This window comes from Anas acuta, chromosome Z, assembly GCF_963932015.1.
Source record: "Anas acuta chromosome Z, bAnaAcu1.1, whole genome shotgun sequence".
Classification (NCBI taxonomy): domain Eukaryota; kingdom Metazoa; phylum Chordata; class Aves; order Anseriformes; family Anatidae; genus Anas; species Anas acuta.
In genome coordinates, this window is record NC_089017.1 from 34,646,968 (window position 1) to 34,666,727 (window position 19,760).

General features: G+C 43.5%; 1 protein-coding gene across 2 annotated transcripts in view; it reads right to left on the reverse strand.

Annotated features, from left to right (window-relative positions):
- MAMDC2 (MAM domain containing 2) overlaps positions 1-19,543 on the reverse strand; it is a 66,639-nt gene extending 47,096 nt beyond the window's left edge. The window contains exons 1-2 of one of the 2 annotated variants that reach the window (XM_068666703.1): positions 18,977-19,536; positions 18,722-18,835 (exon numbers count right to left, since the gene is read on the reverse strand). In XM_068666703.1, the coding sequence (XP_068522804.1) occupies positions 18,722-18,835; positions 18,977-19,007 (145 nt within the window). In that variant the 5' untranslated portion in view covers positions 19,008-19,536. Of the gene's footprint in view, positions 1-18,721; positions 18,836-18,976 lie in introns of both variants that reach the window. The other variant, XM_068666704.1, reaches the window with a different exon arrangement.
- Between the last annotated feature and the right edge of the window lie 217 nt (positions 19,544-19,760).

Sequence of the window (19,760 nt, forward strand, 5' to 3'; positions counted from 1 at the left end):
TCCCACACACATCTTGTAACCCCCTCAGCAACACGTAGAATCACAAGTAAAATGTACAGGGAGAACTGGTTTCACCCAGACCCACCATGCAGGTACAGCTTGCAAGGGTATCTTTGCAGAAGATCTGACAGGCTGCCTTCTTCCATCAGCCTAGAGCAAAGCATTATTATAAGCACCATTCAGACTACCACCTTCCTCTCTCAGGGAGTTTCTTGTAGTCCAGTATGGACCATACATATGCTGTACAAACTAGGATGGTACAAGAACCAGATTAGGAAAGGCCTCAAGAGGGAACTTCATCTAGAGCAGTTGTCCAGCAGGCAGCAATAGAATTTTCCAGCAAGTTTCAAAGATTCAGTTTTGTTTTCTTTCCATAGAACAATTTGAATGTTTTCAAACCATGGACTTAGTCTGAAACTTCCATTGCTCTGGGCTTCCACAGCTTAAGCTCTTCCTCTGTCTTGCACTTTGTCCCTCTCTTACAAGTAGGAAATTTCTCTCAAGAATAGTGGACTAACTTGGGAGTTGACTAATGGCATAGCAGTGAATAACTAACAGAAAATTCAAAATGATCTGTCATAAAGAAATGACACAAAAAATAAATGAGTCTGGAAAGTGTATCAGAAGATCTAGCTGACCCAGCACAAGAGGAGACTATTGGGATTCCTCTGCTAGTTAGGGGTGATTGATCATTTTAACTGTTTTTGGCTTCAACACCCGTCAGATGTGAAGTCTACTCCAAATTTGTGAGTGTGTTTTCATACAAAAACAAACACTGATTGCAACTCTTTGCTTCTTACCTACATGTGGCAGTCCAAGCTACACATACCACTCATCTTATTTCCATATATGACAACTTTGCTGTGCAAAGTTCTCTCTTCTTTTTCAAACAAACTACAGTTACTGCCCTAATAACTCTCCAGTTTGACACTTAGTTTAAAATAAGCAGTAGAAGTGGCTATATTTAGAGAACAATCTGGTATTGATATAAATCCTCTCATGTTTCCACTTAAGTACACAAGAATATTCTTGGCTAGGAAAGAAATCCCTCTGCAAAAGGCCTCACAAGAATTAAAATTCAAAGCAATGACTAAATAGGATCTAGTTAAGATTTGTGCATTTAAACTCCTGCTGTATGTTACTAAACATCAAATAATCTTATACAAAGCAAAAGCTTACATCAGCATTGCCTCACTGTAGCTATATGTATGCATATTTCGTATGTTACAAGTCATCCTACTTGAAATACTAAAGCAACAACTTAAAATGAAGTGTTCATACAGTTATTTACAAGTTTTCAATGATGCATATGAAGACATTAATAACTGGATTTCTAACAGTAAGTACAGTGATGATGAATATGCAACTGCACATTCAGATGCAAGCCAGTAAACTGGCACAGACCTGTAAATAGACATTATTCCTCACACTGACAGAGTTTATCATTGTATATGCCCTGGGCCTTTTCTTGTCTCCAAGGCATATCTCTAGTGGATAAAGATCAAGTGAACTGTTTTTTTTCTTGAATATATTTATTGTTGCTGTGTTAAGTATGCTTTAAAAATCTATGAACCTAGATGCTTGTATTCCCAGTTTGCATTTGTGTATCTTTATGCACACTTGCACTCAAGGCAGCCTTTTCCTCCCCTTATGAAGACTTAGGAATTTAAACAACCAGAGATGAGTTTTGCACTTAGGAAGACTGTAACCATAGATCTTCTGCTTACTGGGTGGGCTCAAATTTGTTAACAGCAATAGAATTACACTGTTGCACAAGCCATGGCCCAAAGCCTGAGCAGTACTAAAAGCTCCACATTTTCTTGCTGCCTGCTTTGAATAACTTCTCCACTGAACTCTTAAGGAGGGCATGAAATTACAGGGCTCTAGAATAGAAAATCATAGAGTCATAGAGTCATAGAACAGTTTGGGTAGGAATGGACTTTAAAGACCACACAGTTCCAATCCCCGTCCCATGGGCAGGGACACCTCCCACCAGACCAGGTTGCCCAAAGCCCCATCCAGCCTGGCCTTGAACATCTCCAGGGATGGGACGTCCACAGTTTCTCTGGGTAACCTGTTCCAGTGACTCACCACCGTCACAGTAAAGGATCTCTTCATTATCTCTGGGGCCTTCTCTTCTCTGGGCTGAACAACCCTAGCTCTCTCAGCCTGTGTTCATAGGAGAGATACTCCATCCCCTTGATCATCCTCATGTCCCTCTACTGCACCAACTCCAGCAAGTCTGTGTCTTGCTTACACTGGGGCCTCAGAGCTGAATGCAGTACTCTAGGTGGGTTGTCCAATGACACTTAGTGTTAAGTAGAGGCAAGAGATAAAAACAATAGCATTATCCCAGCTCTGGTACAAATTTCCGCTGTTTTTCAGCTGTAATCATGCAGAACAAGACTGCCTACCACCTGACATCTGGGCAATCAGCTATGATTTTCCTTGGATGAGATGGACGTCTCAGTCTCTAGAACACTAAGTTAGTGAAGCATGGCTTGAGGCTTTTGTCTTTAAGCCCCTCTGGTCTTCTTTTTTGAGTCCCCCCTTAAAAGTTTTTGTGACTGCTTGACAGAAGTGTGTACACATTTAAGGCAGGAAATATACTCTCTGTACGCTTGGCATCTGGCATGTGGGGGAAAGAGAAAAGAACAGACTCGCTAAAAGCAGACAACTGTGATAAATAATGATAATAAATAAATACTGATAATGCAAATTAGCTTGGCGATAGATGGCCGTGGAGAATAAAGGCCTCTATTTCCAGAGCAGATGCAAGACAGACAGCACAGACAGCTACATCTGCTTTGTCACTTGCTTATCTGCTGGGAGCAACCCATAGCTCCTACCCACCCATTCATCTGTCTCCCTGCTGCATCCACTGAACATAGACGCCAATTAATGTCCAGGGTCATAGTCACAGCACCAAGCCTGTCAGAGTTTAAGTGTTTGGACTATGCTCTCAGTCATATGGTCTGAATTCTGATTTTTTGTTGTGTGTCCTTAAATGAACTCAGCTCACTTTGACTAAACAGCTATGAGATTGCACTTTCAGTCAAGGAGATTCATTTACAGAATGATCTACAAAGACTGATGATATGCAACAGAAGTATTTTGCTAAACCTTCCTCAGCATAACAACTATGTCTAAAACAGCACGCAACAAAGACCAAGAAGTCTTCAAATGGAAATTATTAAAAAGTTGGAAATGATGAACAGACCCTTCTGCAAAATGCAGCAGAATGCTGCATTTAACGTATCTGTTTCCCATGAAATCTTACAGTCGTGCATTAGAAAAACTCAGCTACGTGATAATCAATCCTGAAAAATACCAATGAGGAAAAAATTCTCCACATCCTGTTAGTAACAATTGAGAGATCTCTTATCTAACAGGGTACCTGCAAAGAACTTTAATTCTCTCTCAAATGAGGGTGCATAGTTTATACACATGTACATATACTCTGTTTAGTTCTTACCTTTAAATACCAGAAATTCTCATGTTCCCTGATATGTGTGGAGATCTCTGCACTCAAAACATGACTACAGAAGGGCTTTTCTTATCTTTTACTTGAAAAAGTGAGAATAACACAGAGTCACGTAATGATAAAGGCTGGGAGGGATCTCTGTTGCCCAGGACCATGTCCAGGTAGCTTTTGAAGATCTCCAAGGAGGGAAAATCCAGTCTCTCTGGGAAACCTGTTCCAGTTCTCAGTCACCTACATAGTAAAGTCTTTCCTGATGTTCATATGAAAGCTCACATGTTTCAGCTTATGCCCATTGTGTGCTGTCCATAGGCACCACTAGAAAGTACCTAGCTCCATCTTCTAGGCATTCTCCCTTCATGTATTTCTATACATTAAAAAACTCTGCCCTGAGCCTTCACTTTTCCAGGCTGAACAGTCCCATATCTCTCAGCCTTTCCTCACATGTGAGATGCTCCAGTACACTCATCAACTCTGTAGCCCATCACTGGAGTCTCTTCAGTGTGTCTATGTCTTTCTTGTGGTAGGGAGCCCAGAACTGGGTGCAGTACTTCAGCCAAGGCCTCACCAGTGCTGAGATCATTTCCCTCAACATCCTGGTAGCATTCCTCTTAATGCTGCCCAAAATACCATTGGCTTCTTTTTTTTTTTTTTTTTTTTTTTGCCACAAGGACACACTGCTGGCTCATGGTCAACTTGGTGTAATACAGCAGGAATACCAGCCCCTTTTCTGCAAAGCTATCTTCCAGCTTGTCAGTAGTGACATGTACTGGTGCCTGGAGTTGTTCCTCCCCATGTGCACGAAGTTCCCCTTATGGAACCTCATGAGATTCTTGTCAGCCCATCTCTCCAGACTGTAAAGGTCCCTGTGGAAGGTATCAAAACCCTCTCACATATCATCCACTCCTCCCAGTTTTGCGTCATCAGCACGCTTGTTCAGGGTGCACTCTACCTCATCATTCAGATCATTAATGAAGCCAACTAAGGCAGTCCCAGTATTGACCCCTCAGGTATAGCTCCAGTTACTGGCCCCCAAGTGGACTTTGTGCCACTGACCACCACCCTCTGGGCTTGGCCATTCAGCCAGTTTTCAATCCACCTTACTTTCTGCTCACCCAACCCATACTTCATCAGCTTCTCTGTGAAGAAATCCTCTGTGAAGAACTGTGAAGATACTTAAAGTCAAACAACAGCAGCAACAAAACAAACAAACTAAATACCACAGAACTTCCTGGAGCAAAAATATGCAGTAGGTGCTAAAAGTATTCAAAATGTATCAAATGAAGACTGGAAGCCCTCTTTCCCTGTTCTCCAGTTTCTCATTGCATAGAATGCCACAGCCTCAGCAGCTAAGTTTCTAGTTAATTCATCACCAAAAAAAGCCAGGACTTTGTATTTCTAAACTGGTTACAACTAAAGTTCATTAGTACACCGGGAGAAAAATAATTTTTCTCCACTTTGAAAAAAACTGTGAAGTATTCCTTTGGCCATTTCTACTGTTCACCTGCAGCACACACACAGTGGAAGAGCAGCCATGCCACAAGGCAAATCTATTTTTACATCCCCCACACCGTGGCTGCAGCTCTTGTGGCCTTCCCCATAATGTAGAATTATTGAATTACAGAATCATTCAGTTTGGAAGAAGAGCTCTAAGATCAAGTCCAACCATTAACCTAGTGCTCCCAAGTCTACTACTAAACTGTGTCCCTAAGTACCACATCTATATGTTTTTGAACCCCTCCAAGGATTGTGATTCAACTATTTCCCTAAAGCAACTACACCTCTAAGAACATAGTCTTGCAAATATCAACAGTACTAAAAACAATAATAGTAATCTCTGTTGCCTCAGAGTTTTAAATACAGAACACAATGATTAGTTCTACCCTCCCTTTCGAGAGGGTACATTTCTTTAAAGGAAAATGAAGCAGATTTTCCTGCTGTCTTTTCTTGTTGTATTTTCCTCCATTCAGATTTTCTAGATAAACCCTTAATACCCCACTCTGTACATATGCATTTTCTCTACAGCATGTATATGAATTAAAGCAAACCAAGATATTTCTGAAACAGAAAAGGCATATCAGCAACAGGTCAAAAATCCAAATGCTAGCCAAAGTTTTCTGGCTGGGATGATGTTATACCCAGTCATAGCAATAAAGCTGTGCCCTCCAAGATCTGCCAACATCTGAAACAGGAAACAGAGTCAGGGAAAAGTCAGAATGTTATTTATAACTCCCCAAGAAAGTCAGCATTATTGATTTCCAAAGAAAATATGCCACAAACTTTATCATTCTTTTGCAATATATACATATATAAAGAAAGGAAAAAATAAGGCAGAACTCATGGGTTTTACATGTAAATCTGACAGGCTCAGGAACATTCTCTCTCCTGAGGGGAGGAGATTCCCGTGAGGTTTAGTGGTATGGCACGATAGCCACATAAACAGAGAAAAAAATCTATTGTCCACTCAGACTTTCCACATTATTTCCCAAATATATCTTATCCCCATCTCATGCAATGAAGAGTTTGTGTTCCTCCCTTTATAGCTCCTGGGTTTACGGTTTCCTTCCACCCTGCTATTCTCAGATTATGCCCAGAAGAGCTGATGACTCCTCTGCAACACACTGGAAAATAATTAGAGTAGTTCAGTTTATCGCAGCACAAAAAACTTGAAATATGTTCCCAAAGGACTTCCCAGTGTTCCCAATACCCATGAAGATTTTAACTTTAAACTAGAATCGAAGGGGGAAGGGGCCAAAACCAGGCACGCCGGTGAAGACCTAAGGGATGGTACGCTAGAATCAGAGGGGCTGGCGGACGTCATCGCGGAACCTCTCTCAATTATCTTTCAACGATCCTGGGAATCTGGAGAGGTCCCGGTAGACTGGAAGCTGGCAAATGTTGTGGCGATTTTCAAGAAGGGTCAGAAAGAAGACCCTAGCAATTACAGGCCTGTCAGTCTCACGTCAGTGCCTGGTAAAATCATGGAGAAGATGGTTCTCGAACTTATTGAGGCGCACCTGGGGGACAAAGCAGTCATTGGTCCCAGCCAGCATGGGTTTGTGAAGGGTAGGTCCTGCCTAACTAACCTGATTTCCTTTTATGATAAGATCACCCGTATGGTGGACCAAGGGAAACCAGCTGATGTGATTTTTTTGGACTTCAGCAAGGCTTTTGACACGGTTTCCCATAGGATCCTACTGGACAAAATGTCCACCATACAGCTAAATAAAAACATCATACGATGGGTGAGCAATTGGCTAATGGGCAGGGCCCAAAGGGTTATGGTAAATGGGGCTGTGTCAGGCTGGCGGGCGGTCACCAGTGGGGTCCCTCAAGGCTCCATTTTAGGGCCGGTACTTTTCAATATTTTTATAAACGATCTGGATGTAGGAATAGAAGGTATTTTGAGCAAGTTTGCTGATGACACCAAACTTGGAGGAGTTGTGGACTCTGTTGAGGGTGGAAAGGCCTTGCAGAGGGATCTGGATAGGTTGGAGAGCTGGGCGATCACCAACCGCATGAAGTTCAATAAGAGCAAGTGCCGGGTCCTGCACCTGGGACGGGGAAACCCTGGCTGCACGTACAGACTGGGCGATGAGACGCTGGAGAGCAGCCTAGAAGAGAGGGATCTGGGGGTCGTGGTAGACAGCAAGTTGAATATGAGCCGGCAGTGTGCCCTGGCAGCCAGGAGGGCCAACCGTGTCCTGGGGTGCATCAAGCACGGCATCGCTAGTAGGTCGAGGGAGGTGATTGTCCCGCTCTACTCTGCGCTGGTGCGGCCTCACCTCGAGTACTGTGTGCAGTTCTGGGCACCACAGTATAAAAAGGACATGAAACTGTTGGAGAGTGTCCAGAGGAGGGCTACGAAGATGGTGAAAGGCCTGGAGGGGAAGACGTACGAGGAACGGCTGAGGGCACTGGGCCTGTTCAGCCTGGAGAAGAGGAGGCTGAGGGGAGACCTCATCGCAGTCTACAACTTCCTCGTAAGGGGGTGTCGAGAGGCAGGAGACCTTTTCTCCATTAACACCAGTGACAGGACCCGCGGGAACGGGGTTAAGCTGAGGCAGGGGAAATTTAGGCTTGACATCAGGAGGGGGTTCTTCACAGAGAGGGTGGTTGCACACTGGAACAGGCTCCCCAGGGAAGTGGTCACTGCACCGAGCCTGTCTGAATTTAAGAAGAGATTGGACTGTGCACTTAGTCACATGGTCTGAACTTTTGGGTAGACCTGTGCGGTGTCAAGAGTTGGACTTGATGATCCTTAAGGGTCCCTTCCAGCTCAGGATATTCTATGATTCTATGATTCTATTCTAACTCAGTAGTGACTTTGTTTTATGGCTATCTATATGAAAATGAGACTAGCCTGGATTCTCATAGCCAGGCACAAACCTCGTCATCTGCCTCAGGAGTGAAGAGAGAGCCATAAAATCACAATGGCATCCTTTCCATATTTCATGGCCCCCTATTCCAAATAGTATTAATCCTACCTGCTGACAACAACCGTATTCAGTGTGTTTCTCAAATCATGTTCATGATAGCTACTGAAATGGAAAAATAAAACAAAACAAAACAACAAAAAACTCTATATGTTCCAGGCTGGAAGAAATATGGCTCAGCAACTGTAAAATGGACCTATGAAAGGAGACACATTCTCATCGCAAGATCTACTAGTGAATCAGAGAGTGACACTGGACAATTTAGTTTATCCATCTCTACATCTGATGTAGAGATGAGTAAGTGTTCTTCATGACTAAGTGCTCTTAAAAGCTTTTTGAAGTACTTAGAGCTTTATTGAACTGTTTACATAGTTAATCTAAACTTTGTTCTTAGATACAGTGTATTAAAACATGATCTTTAGAGTTATTATCAGAAAACAGTGAAATATCCTGCTTATTCACAGAGTGGGTAGGAGGACTATCTGGCCTCCTGGCCTTCTAGACATGACTTTTTACCACAAATACATCTCCTTCAAAACTGAATGTGATATCATTCACACTGCGACACCATTGTCACACAGAAGTTTGCTTTGACCTTTGTCCAACCTGAGCACTACACAAGGCAGCAGTTGTACCTTCAGATCAGTTTTGGTCAATTGTTATGATGTAACAGCAAAAAATTGAGAATCAATTGGTGGAGAATAACTTCCATTGAAAACTACATCTCACTATGGGTTTCTGTACAACAGATGTAATCTGCCCTTTTCTGAAGCTCTTCCAAAATTTTTAATATGAAATACCGTTTAAGGTCCAGCAAATGTGAAGAAACACCTACAGTCATAATAGATCTTCTTTAAGTATTTTAATAGTTTGCTAATTAAAAACTGGGAAGTCTGTATTTTCTAAAAGTCTTTGACTGATTTCAAATGGAAATCTAATTACTATGATTCATGGATCTTTTCATACTAGGACTTGTAAGGTTTTCAGAACAGAACAACATGTTAGTAGCATGCAGCTCACACTTTATCAGAGAATACATCTATTTAAAACAGCTTCCAAAGTACACCAACACAATTACCCAAATTACAGGAGTTGTCTAATAAGCTGACCTTGAGCCGTGTCTGCCAAAAGAAAATGTGTTGTAGGAACAGCTATACAGTGTAGGGAGAAATAACCTGTTTATTAAAGAACACTTTTAAGGTGGCATGCACTATATTGTTATGTAATATTTCAGGGATCTTTGGCTTTATTATCATTCAGGCAAGAGCTATAATAATCCGGCTTGAATCTTTGGCTGACTGGAACCATTGGGAGATACAGGGCAAATGATGCTCACTCTCTTAAATGAGAGTAATAAAATATGTTCGAACAATACAGAGGCTTCGAAGCAATCAAAGCATTGTATGAAGTTACACAGATGACTACACTGCCCTTTTATCTGGCCTTCCGTTACACTACTGTTACAAAGTTATATTAAGACAATAAAAACAAAAAGATTAAAGGAAAATATCCCTTTTTAAGTATATATTCTTCAGACGTAACCTACTTCAGAAGGTTTGACCTTGTTTGATAAATTTAATCAGTCATCCAAACAGCATTGCCTGTACTGCTCTTGCAAATGGTGGCTGAGGATGAAAAATCTCGGAACATAATACTACAGAACAAGGAAAGGAAAGGAAAGGAAAGGAAAGGAAAGGAAAGGAAAGGAAAGGAAAGGAAAGGAAAGGAAAGGAAAGGAAAGGAAAGGAAAGGAAAGGAAAGGAAAGGAAAGGAAAGGAAAGGAAAGGAAAGGAAAGGAAAGGAAAGGGAAAGGAAAGGAAAGGAAAGGAAAGGAAAGGAAAGGAAAGGAAAGGAAAGGAAAGGAAAGGAAAGGAAAGGAAAGGAAAGGAAAGGAAAGGAAAGGAAAGGAAAGGAAAGGAAAGGAAAGGAAAGGAAAGGAAAGGAAAGGAAAGGAAAGGAAAGGAAAGGAAAGGAAAGGAAAGGAAAGGAAAGGAAAGGAAAGGAAAGGAAAGGAAAGGAAAGGAAAAGGAAAGATGATTGAAGGAAGAGGGGATGTAGGAAGGAAGGAAGAATGGAAGGGGAACACAAGACAAGTAATTGTCACTGCATTTGGCTTATTTTTTTCAACAATTTTTTAAGTTTCCCACTCAATAGCATTCCATATATGACTATTAGAACATTCTCAGGATGATTCTGTTACAATTCTGCACAGAATCTAAGCCATACACAAAATGAACATTTTTGTTGTTGTTGTTGTTCCTAGTAGAAACGCTTCTGAAAAATCTGTGGTAACTCGTCCATGCAAGTACAAACTTTTTTCCTCACTCACTACAGATCTTGACCCATGTTGACTCCATAATTTATTGTGGAATTTGAGAGTTCTGAAAATACTTCCCTTTCCGTACAAAAAAAATGAACTGGCAAATGGTTGGCTTTTCTCTTCTTTTTCAAGACAATTACCTATGTAGAGTAATAAGTTCAATGACCACAAAGTGGTTTATACTGCCTGTCAGCAGTTTCACTGATTGCCTGTATATAAAAACTCATGCCATACATGCACCCTAAAACTGCTAGAAAGAAACTTTAGTTCAAATTGCTTAAATCATGCATTTTTTCAGAAAACTGAAAACATTTCTAGCTGTTTTTGGCAAGTGATTTTATAGATTTGTGTATGTATTTTGTCAGTTTCAACAATATGTACAGGGTCAATATCCATCCAGTTTCACAGAATCACAGAACTGTAGGGGACCTCCAGAGATCATCAGGTCCAACCCCCCTGCCAAAGTAGGTTCCTTAGAGCAGGCTGCCCAGGTAGGTGTCCAGAGGGGCCTTGAATATCTCCAGAGAAGGAGACTCCACAGCCTCCCTGGGCAGCTTGTTCCAGTGCTCTGTCACCCTCACCGTGAAGAAGTTCTTTTGCATGTTGGTGCAGAAGTTCCCGTGCTCTATTTTGTGGCCATTACCACTTGTCCTGTCCCCACAAACCACTGAAAAGAGGCTGGTCAAATCCCTCTGTCTCCCACACTTAGGATACTAAGTGAACACTGATAAGATCCCTTCTCATTCTTCTTTTCTCCAGGCTGAACAGAGCCAGGTCTCTCAGCCTTTCTTCATAGGGAAGATGCTCCAGGCCCTGTATCATCTTTGTGGCCCTCCGCTGGACTCTTTCCAGGAGATCCCTGTCTTTTTTTTGTACCGGGGAGCCCAGAAGTGGACACAGTACTCCAGGTGAGGCCTGACCAGGGCAGAGAAGAGGGGGAAGATCACCTCCCTTGACCTGCTGGCCAGGCTCCTTTTAATGCATGCCAGGATCCCATTGGCCTTCTTGGACACCAGGGCACAGTGCTGGCTCATGGTCAACCTGTCATCCACCAGGACCCCCAGGTCTTTCTATTTCATATCCAGCTTATTACAGAATCTGAAAATATATTGTTTAAATATTTTAACATTATATTATATTATACTATATTTAAGCATTGACATTATATTTTATTAATATATTTTATTAATATAGAAAGATTGAATATTCTTAGTAATGGAGAACAAAAACACACAAAGGTAGATGAATTTCCTAATACTGGTCTCTGTCCTTCCCCATCAGTCAGCCACAGCAGCTGTGATTTCAGGCAGGAAGTCATGCCTCACCCTCCAATGTTCAACTGAGACAAGCCCAGACCCTGCAGCCCTTAGCATAAACTCTGGGTATGGTCACCTTGCCTACACACACAAGCTGAAGTGCTGTGACACCAGTCTGTCTGGGCAGGTTGTGCAACCGACACACGCAACTTGCATGATAACATAAAGCTAGCCCAGGTAATGTCCGAATGAGCTGGTCACATTTGAAGTGTCTGCTGTGCAGTCATGGGACTAGTTTTTCATGTCTATCTTCACTGTTCAAACATGAGAAGATACAATGCAGTTTGTAATATTTGTGGTTTATGTTGCTGCATTGGTGGTAGAGAACCATACAAGTTGTCCTGTCCTAATGGTAGAGAACTATACCAACTGTCCCATCCTAGTAGTGAATTACAAACCTTTTTACTCAGAGGGAATCAGTTTTTCTATGGGTTTGCATGCCAATTATTTTTTGGCAGAGTAGCTTTGGCCTACATCACCTCTCCTAAACATTCTTTTGACCTCATCCAGTTTTCTGTTTCTATTTTTTTTTCCAAATTCTAGTGTTATATTTTACCTATTTTCAGTTGTTTCCAAGCTAAGTAAAGTCTAGCCCGTTGTCAGCATTTGCAGGTATATTCAGTAAACAAGATCTTTTTAACAGCTGTCCTCCCTGTCTTGTCCTCCACAGCCTGGTGTAAAATGCACCAAAATAGTTCGTTGATTCTCTGAGTGCTGAATCACTAACAGCTGTAAGCAAAAATACACTTCTGAAGACATTTCTGTCCTGTGGAGGAGGAGGAATGCTTTGAAACTCATCTTTCATGCAGTGATTCACTGATAACAACTTAGGATTTGTTTGTTCTCCCATGAAAATGGAAAGCCAAAACTTATCAAAAGTCTCATGAACAGCCAGCTGCTGATGAAGACCTCCATGAATGTGAAGTACACTTGGCCATCTATTTCCACAAGACAAGCAAAAAGTATACTAATAACCATTATTTGGACACAGTCCAACATAAATGCTGTTACTCAGAAGCCTGGGACAGGAAGTTATACCTGGGTGAGCAAAATGTCAGATGTCCCACTCATGTCTGCAAGACAAGGGTGAGGCTGGAACAAGGCTGAATCCTACTCACATATAGTACTATTAATCTGCTGTTGACAGACTGAGCAAGAAAATTGGAAAGAAAAAAAAAAAAAAAAAAAGGAGAGAGAGAGAGCTGTTAAGAGAAGAGTAGCAGCTGAGCAGTCAACGTGGAATGAACAGGAAACACAGCACCAGAGGTAAAGAAGAAATAAGAAGAATGGAAGAGTCTGAGTGTGCCAGAAGTATGTGAGAGTGTCCTTTTTTTTTTTTTTTTTTTTTTTTTCCCCTCAAGACTGACTGGGAAGGAAGGTTGTCACTCAAAATGAAATTATTTTGGCCATAAAGACAAACATTTTAATTATCAGGTCAAGGGAAAACAGACCATGTGCCAGGTCTTTGAGCTTCTCCACTCTGCAAAGTAGTATTCAGTGATTCAGTGAAGAGATAAGAGATATCCAGGCTACATGTATGGGGACCCAAAACAACAAGCTCACATGGCAGGGTGGATTTACCAGCTGAAAACCTTGCCAGTGAGCTAGCATAAGGTATGCCATCCTGGTGTTGCTGCAGCTAGGTACAAGCTGGTGCAAGTCTCCCTAAATTACCCTGCTTTCCTCACAGTTACAGTTATCATGAACACGTGAGACCACTTGTCTCATCTGAGTGTTGCATAAAGGCAGAGATATTACAGAGACACCTTAAAATTTCATGCTGTCCCATGTACAGGAAAGTACTGCAGGTGGATGTAGAGAAAACTGAGACTACTGATGTGCCAATGCATCTGCCACTGGGTTTGTAGCTGAGCGAGAGGTAGCACTTATCAGACATGAATTGTGTTTGCTGTGCAACAACAATTAGGATCACTAATGATGACCTGCTTCATTACTCCACGTGTTGCATCCAAGCGAGCTGGCATTCAGGATAACAGAGCTTAGGTCAGTAAAGGTCAGTTTTAAGTCCTATGGCACAGCTGTGAATGCAAGGTATTTAAATGGTATGCATGCCGTGTTTGGATTAGAGATTCTGTACACTGCTGCTCTCGTGCCTGGGTTACTTGATGCCCTGGAAGAGTGGTCTGCTGCTTGAAATTATTCACTATCTCAAAACCATTTAAAAGTGTATCTAAATGACAAGTATGTCCCAAAAGGCAGTGTCACTTTCCTGATACTGTTGCTTGAGATGTTGCTAGCTTACCTGCTTACTGTAAACCATTACCTGACATTTAAAGTATACCACAGAAACAGAGCCTTGGACTGGTGCAGCAAAATGCAGGGACCATTTATGGAGAAGAAAACCAGGCTATTTTTAAGTACATTGTAATTTATTACAACACTTTTCTGAATGAAAACTTTTCTTTTAGGGATGGGACCCCCCTTTGGAGTACTGCAGAAGGAGAAAATGTTATTCCAAAACTCTGAAGTGCATGTTATTAAAAATATGTCCATGGAAACATGAGATTTGAAGTAATTTACGCTTCCAGAATTTAGAAAGGAAAGCAACACACACACACCAATGTCTATTTAGAGTAGTCAATGAGTCTAAGAGATGAATTATGGTTATATCAACTACCAGTCACAGCCTCAGTGGCTCAGTGCCACATAGCTCACTATACATCAACAGTGAAAGCTGTTTGACAACACTCCGCAGAAGAGCAAAGGTGATAAGGAGACAACTGTACAAAAACTACTGACGCTACTACTAAAATAGCTCCAGGTCCGCTGCAGCTGGCAGTGCAGGGGCACATTTGACAAAGATCACCTGCTTTTCAGAGCACTTTGCTGGGATAAAAAAGCTCTCTTCCCTGTAGTTTGCAGGGGTAATAGACACATTTCTTATCTAATGCTTAAATCCCGGCAAACAGATGTAGCACAACAACCTCTCTGAGGGCAAATTTGAGCTGACAGTCCAAATTAATTCTTGCACTATTAAAATGTTCCCCATTAAAATAAGGGAAAATTGAGAACAAAATATACCCACAGACACAGGCACACAAAATACTGCACAGCTATTCTTGGCAAAAATGTAAACAGACTGTCCAGAGTCACAAAAGAAATGTGCCATGGTTATTGTGTCTAATGAAACTTATTTACAATGTTGCTGTGAGCAGGATGTACTTACAGTCAGGTTATGGCTTGCTCTGTGCTGGACAGAGGTGGGAGGAAAGTAAAAAAGGTCAAACCCAGCCCTGCAGAATGGCTGGGACAGGCTGGAGACTGTGTTTCCTGCTCCCATTTCAAGTGGAGCTGAGCAGCTTTACTTACGGCTCTGCTCTGGTTTATTGCCTTTTACATATGTTATCTTCCTTTGTTTTAAAGCACAATGAAAGAAAGTAGTCTTATGCTTGGTGAAGAGGAACATTACATTCACAAAGGATAAATTCCATTCTGAAATGGTACCTGACCTGGTTAAACAAAATCTCAAGATCATGTGATGATATCCTACCACATGAAGTTTTACACGATGCATTAAAATTAACTATGTCTTCCCCTCACAACTCATCTCTAATTCTGACACATCCACTGCTGACACAGAAGTGTCTGTGGAAGCTGGCCACTGTGCTTCTGCAAAGCTCTATGCCCCAGCATAACTGGGCACGAACTCGGGCTAAATTTACCCATGGATGTTTGTGGTGAGTGGCATGTTATTCCAGCTGTCCTAAAATAGCACAGTGGTGATGAATGCAGATCTGCTTTCTAAGTTTCTCATCATTTAATTTACTCCAATGAGTTCTTTCACTGTCTTATACTTTATTACTGTTATTATTTTTTTGGGTTGGTTTTTGGTACATAAACTTCCTGTTCAGAGGACTCATGAATGAAGAAATATTTATGCTAGAATGGGATCATACTTACTTCTCTGAAGCTAAAGTGGGCCATTGACATCTTGGTTTATCTATACTACCAAGTGACTTGAAGTCTTCAGAGTTTATTGCTCCATCCATCATACATGCACATGTTCGTCTGCTGCTCATCAGGTTTCAGTTCCATGCTTTATGTGATGCAGCCCTTTTCCAGAGCAGCCACATCAGCGTGCTTCTTGTGTAGCTGGTATCCTACAAAACCCCCTCATGAAGCACACCATGTTTGCATGGGATTTCCCCATTCTTCCCACAGCGTACACTGAAAGCAGAACTAGCACATTAGGAAACAAGATGCCACGAGCATGGTGCTATATTTACCCAGCCCATGCTCCAGACCTCAGCTGGGCATGCCTCTCAGTCATAGATAAGCTTGCAAGAAATCTGTATCCTCAGCTATTTCTAATTTTTTACATTTTCCTTTGCACAGTGATTGTCTGCTAAAAACCTTTATCATTGTAAAATGTGAACACCAGAGATGTTGGCAGATGACTGACTCAAAAAGCTAACAGCTAAGGACAGTATCTTGATGGTCAGACTTGAAGGCCCTTTTCCTGAATTCAGAGCCACATGAGAAAGCATGAGCTTACAGAGGGTTTCAGTGAAGCAGGAGTTTATGGAACAGGTATTAAGAGAAGATATCCATTGGACAGATATTAAGGGAAGATGTCATAATCATTTCTTGTGTAGCTGGTATCCTACAGACATCCCCTTTGTTAGGGCCCAATTCAACAGTTTTGAGTAAAGCAGAAGAGCTATCCATTTTAGCACTGAGCATTTTTGTTTTGGTTTTCTTTTTGCACTTACACGAAAATGGACCCTTAAAACTCAGTCAACTACAGGTGTCAAAGCTTCATCTAAAAATAAATAAATAACACATTTAAAAAAAAATCTTTCCAATTATATAAACTATACTGTTAAACAAAAAAAGGTCTCTTTCCCCATTACTACCAGAATATTAAAGAGAAGCCAGAGATATTTATAAAAAAAACAGTAAAACCTTAGAAACCTGCTGGTTTTAGTGGGAATGCACAGCTGCAAACAAAAGCAAAATTCGGCCTCCTATTTCCTATCTGTACCTGGCCGTTCACAATATGTTGGCTTCCTCGGCAATGAGGCAAAAAGCTTTCAAGTATGGAGTGGAAATTTCTGGGCAGGATTTTAGTTATATTTACATCATCTTGACAGTTTGGCATGGGACCACAATACTGAGAGATTTATAAGATGAAAGAATTTACACTGCAAGTCAGATAATCCCCAGAAGAAATTTGCTGCATATAACTGTATTCCAAATCATATTTTAAAATTATAAAACAATGTTGAAGCAATGCAAGGAGACGTGGAACAATTCAAAGCTAAGCTGCCCCTCCTATCCTCAACTTCCTCTGTTGTACCAGCAGATTGCCACACGCACATACACTGACCTGCAAATACCAGAGCCTGACACTACCAAAAGAAACAGTTTTACTAAGTAAAAAAGAAACTTGGTTTGCACACCTGCCACATAGATCTGCATCATTTGAGTTTAGAGTTATGTGAATGCATTTCCAAAGAGGCTAATACTTTGTGTGCCAAAGGTTTGCATGGAATGACATACTAAATATGAAATATTAAATGACATATTAAATATCAGACTGCAGAAAAAAAGGTTTATAATGGAAACACTGACTGAACTATACCGATTACAAGTGCTGGTACACCACATGTCCGCCCAGAGCATGACAGTTCATCTCTCTGAAAAACAAGATCTACAGTGACAGAAGCTTAGCAGTGGTATGCTGAGGTCAGACACAAGAAGCAAACTACAACAACCAAAGTACGGTTCTGCGGGCCAAAAAATGCCAGCAGTTGATGATCCAAACCTCTGACAAAATTTCCCTGTTTTCTGAAGCACTGTGGCATGAATGGGCACAACACTGTGCTCACTCATCTGTGTAGGTACTGCTCCCAGCATCCCACAGCCCCGTGGAGCTGAACCAGTACCACGACTGTGTGGTTTCCCATTAATCATGAGCGGTGCTGCTGCCAAGCTGGGCAGCTTGAAGGAGCATAAAGTTAACAGGAACAGCAGGGAAAGCAGAGATGGGCACCGAATTTTCAGTAGTATCCTCAAAAGTGCAGGAAAACCTATGTATCCTTAAGTAAATGAGAAGAAGACAAGGATTATTTTAATGGCAAATCAAGACATCTTCACAGCCTGTTCTAAGTTGGCACTCTCTGGCCATTCCCAAGCACTAAGGACTAATAGTTAAGGTGACTTGCTTTGCATATGTGGGAACTGGGTACAAAACAAACAAACAAACAAAAAACTCATTATAAGCTGAGTGGCAGGTAGAACGACCAATCTGGACCATCCTGCTTTGAATGGTGCACTGATGAGCAATGATGAAGGGTCTTGACCTCTTTTGTATCTGTACTCACCTCTTCATTGTTCTTGGTGCCCCTTTTGGAGCTTAGGAACATCTGAAGCCTACAGCTCCTTTTACTGTGTGAAAACAACTTTCACTTTATGAATGACATTAAGGCCATAAAATCAAAAGCAATTAAAAATACAGTGCCCAGTTATAACCACTTTGTGTCTGTATTTGTCTAGTGCCTTGTCTGCTCACATTGATTCTATCAAAAATAAGAGCCTACACTAAAAACTTATCAGGTAGGGGCTACAGTTGCAAGGAAATTCTGAATATTGACTGAATTTTGTTCCTTTGAATGGCAGTCAGTCTCAATAAAGTCTAATACAACTTCAAATGGTAATGCATGTGTTTTCTGTTGAACTGTGGGTTCCATAGACTGGATTAAAGCCTTAATACTGCGAAGATACTCTTCACACAGGTTGTCTTCTGCCCTGAAAATGCACCCACTCGTAGAGCAGAGCCCAACATACGCTCAGGGAAAAGCAGTGCTGCTCAGTAGGAATTTGACAGATGCGTGGGGTTTGGTGGTGGCAGCGGTGTTTTGTATTTTGTTTTTTGGGGGGGGAGTTTTTTTGGTCTTTGATAAGCCTCCTGTTCCCGGCAGGGACCGAGAGCCGAGGCAGGGCTGTTCCAGAGGCATCCCGCGGAGAGCGGCGGCGGGACCTGCGCGGGGCGCACGGCGACACGGGGCGAGCGGGAGCGCGCTCGGGGGCGAGCGGGGACCCGGGGCTTCCCCGGGGGGGCTTCCCCGCTCTGGCACCGTCAGCGAGGGGTCTGCAGCGCCCCGAGGGGTGTGTCAGCGAGCCGGGGTGCCGGCGGCGCCCTTACCTTCGCCGTGCAGCGCCCAGGGCAGATGCGCGAAGTCCCATTCGTATCCACAGGCGCTGTCCTCAAAGGCGCACGACCCGGGCGACAGCAGGGCGGCCCCGGCCAGCCGCAGAGCTGCAAAGGGACAAAGCCAGCCCCGGTCACGGCACGGCCGGCTCGGGGGGTGGTTGTGGTGGTGGGGGGGGGCTCGGGCTCCGCTCCCCCCCCCCCCACCGTGGGCAGCGCCCCCCAGCCCCCTGCCCGGCCGCCGCTTACCGTGCGCGGCGAGCAGGCAGAGCCGCAGCATCTTCGGCGCCGGGGGAGCCGGGGCTGGCGGCGGCGGCGGGGCGGGAGCGCGGCGGGGCGGGGAACGAGCGGGGCGGCGGCGGGACCCAGCCCCGGATCGGGGCGGGGGGGCTCGGGTCGTGTCGGGGATGGGGGTGCCGCAGCCCCCCGGGGGCGACCCGCTGGGTGGGAGCAAGGTCCGGGTCTGGTTGGGGGGGGGTGGTCTCCGTCTTTGGGGTCGTGCTCGCTGCTGGGCACGGCGAGCGGAGCCCGGCTGTGCCTCGCTGTCCTCCGCCGCCGGGTATTTATGCTGCTCGGTGCGGTGCCCCCTCGCACCCGTCTGCGGAGCACAAAGCGGCTCCCACCCCCTGTGCCGCCCCGGCCCGCCCTGCCCCTCCGCTGCCCCGCGGGGCTGGCCGCCCCCCCCGGTACCCCGCTCCTCTGCGACCTCCGGGCTGCGCAGGGATCGGCAACCTCCGCCTCTGGGCTGTCCCCGTCGGGGAAAAGTTTCCTCCTCGCCGCCGCCCCGAATTGCCCCCCTCTGGTGTCAGCCCCGCGGCTCTCACCTGCAGCCGGACCCGCACCGCAGGGCGCGCACACACACACACACACACACACACACACACACACACACACACACACACACGGGGCTTTTCTTCAGCCCTCGTGGAAAATGTGCAGCCTGCACAGGCTGCTTCAGTTACGTGGCTTTTACTTTTCTGATTGTTTGCAAATTCCAGCGTGCAACACCAGTTTTAAAAGGCTCCTAGCAAAG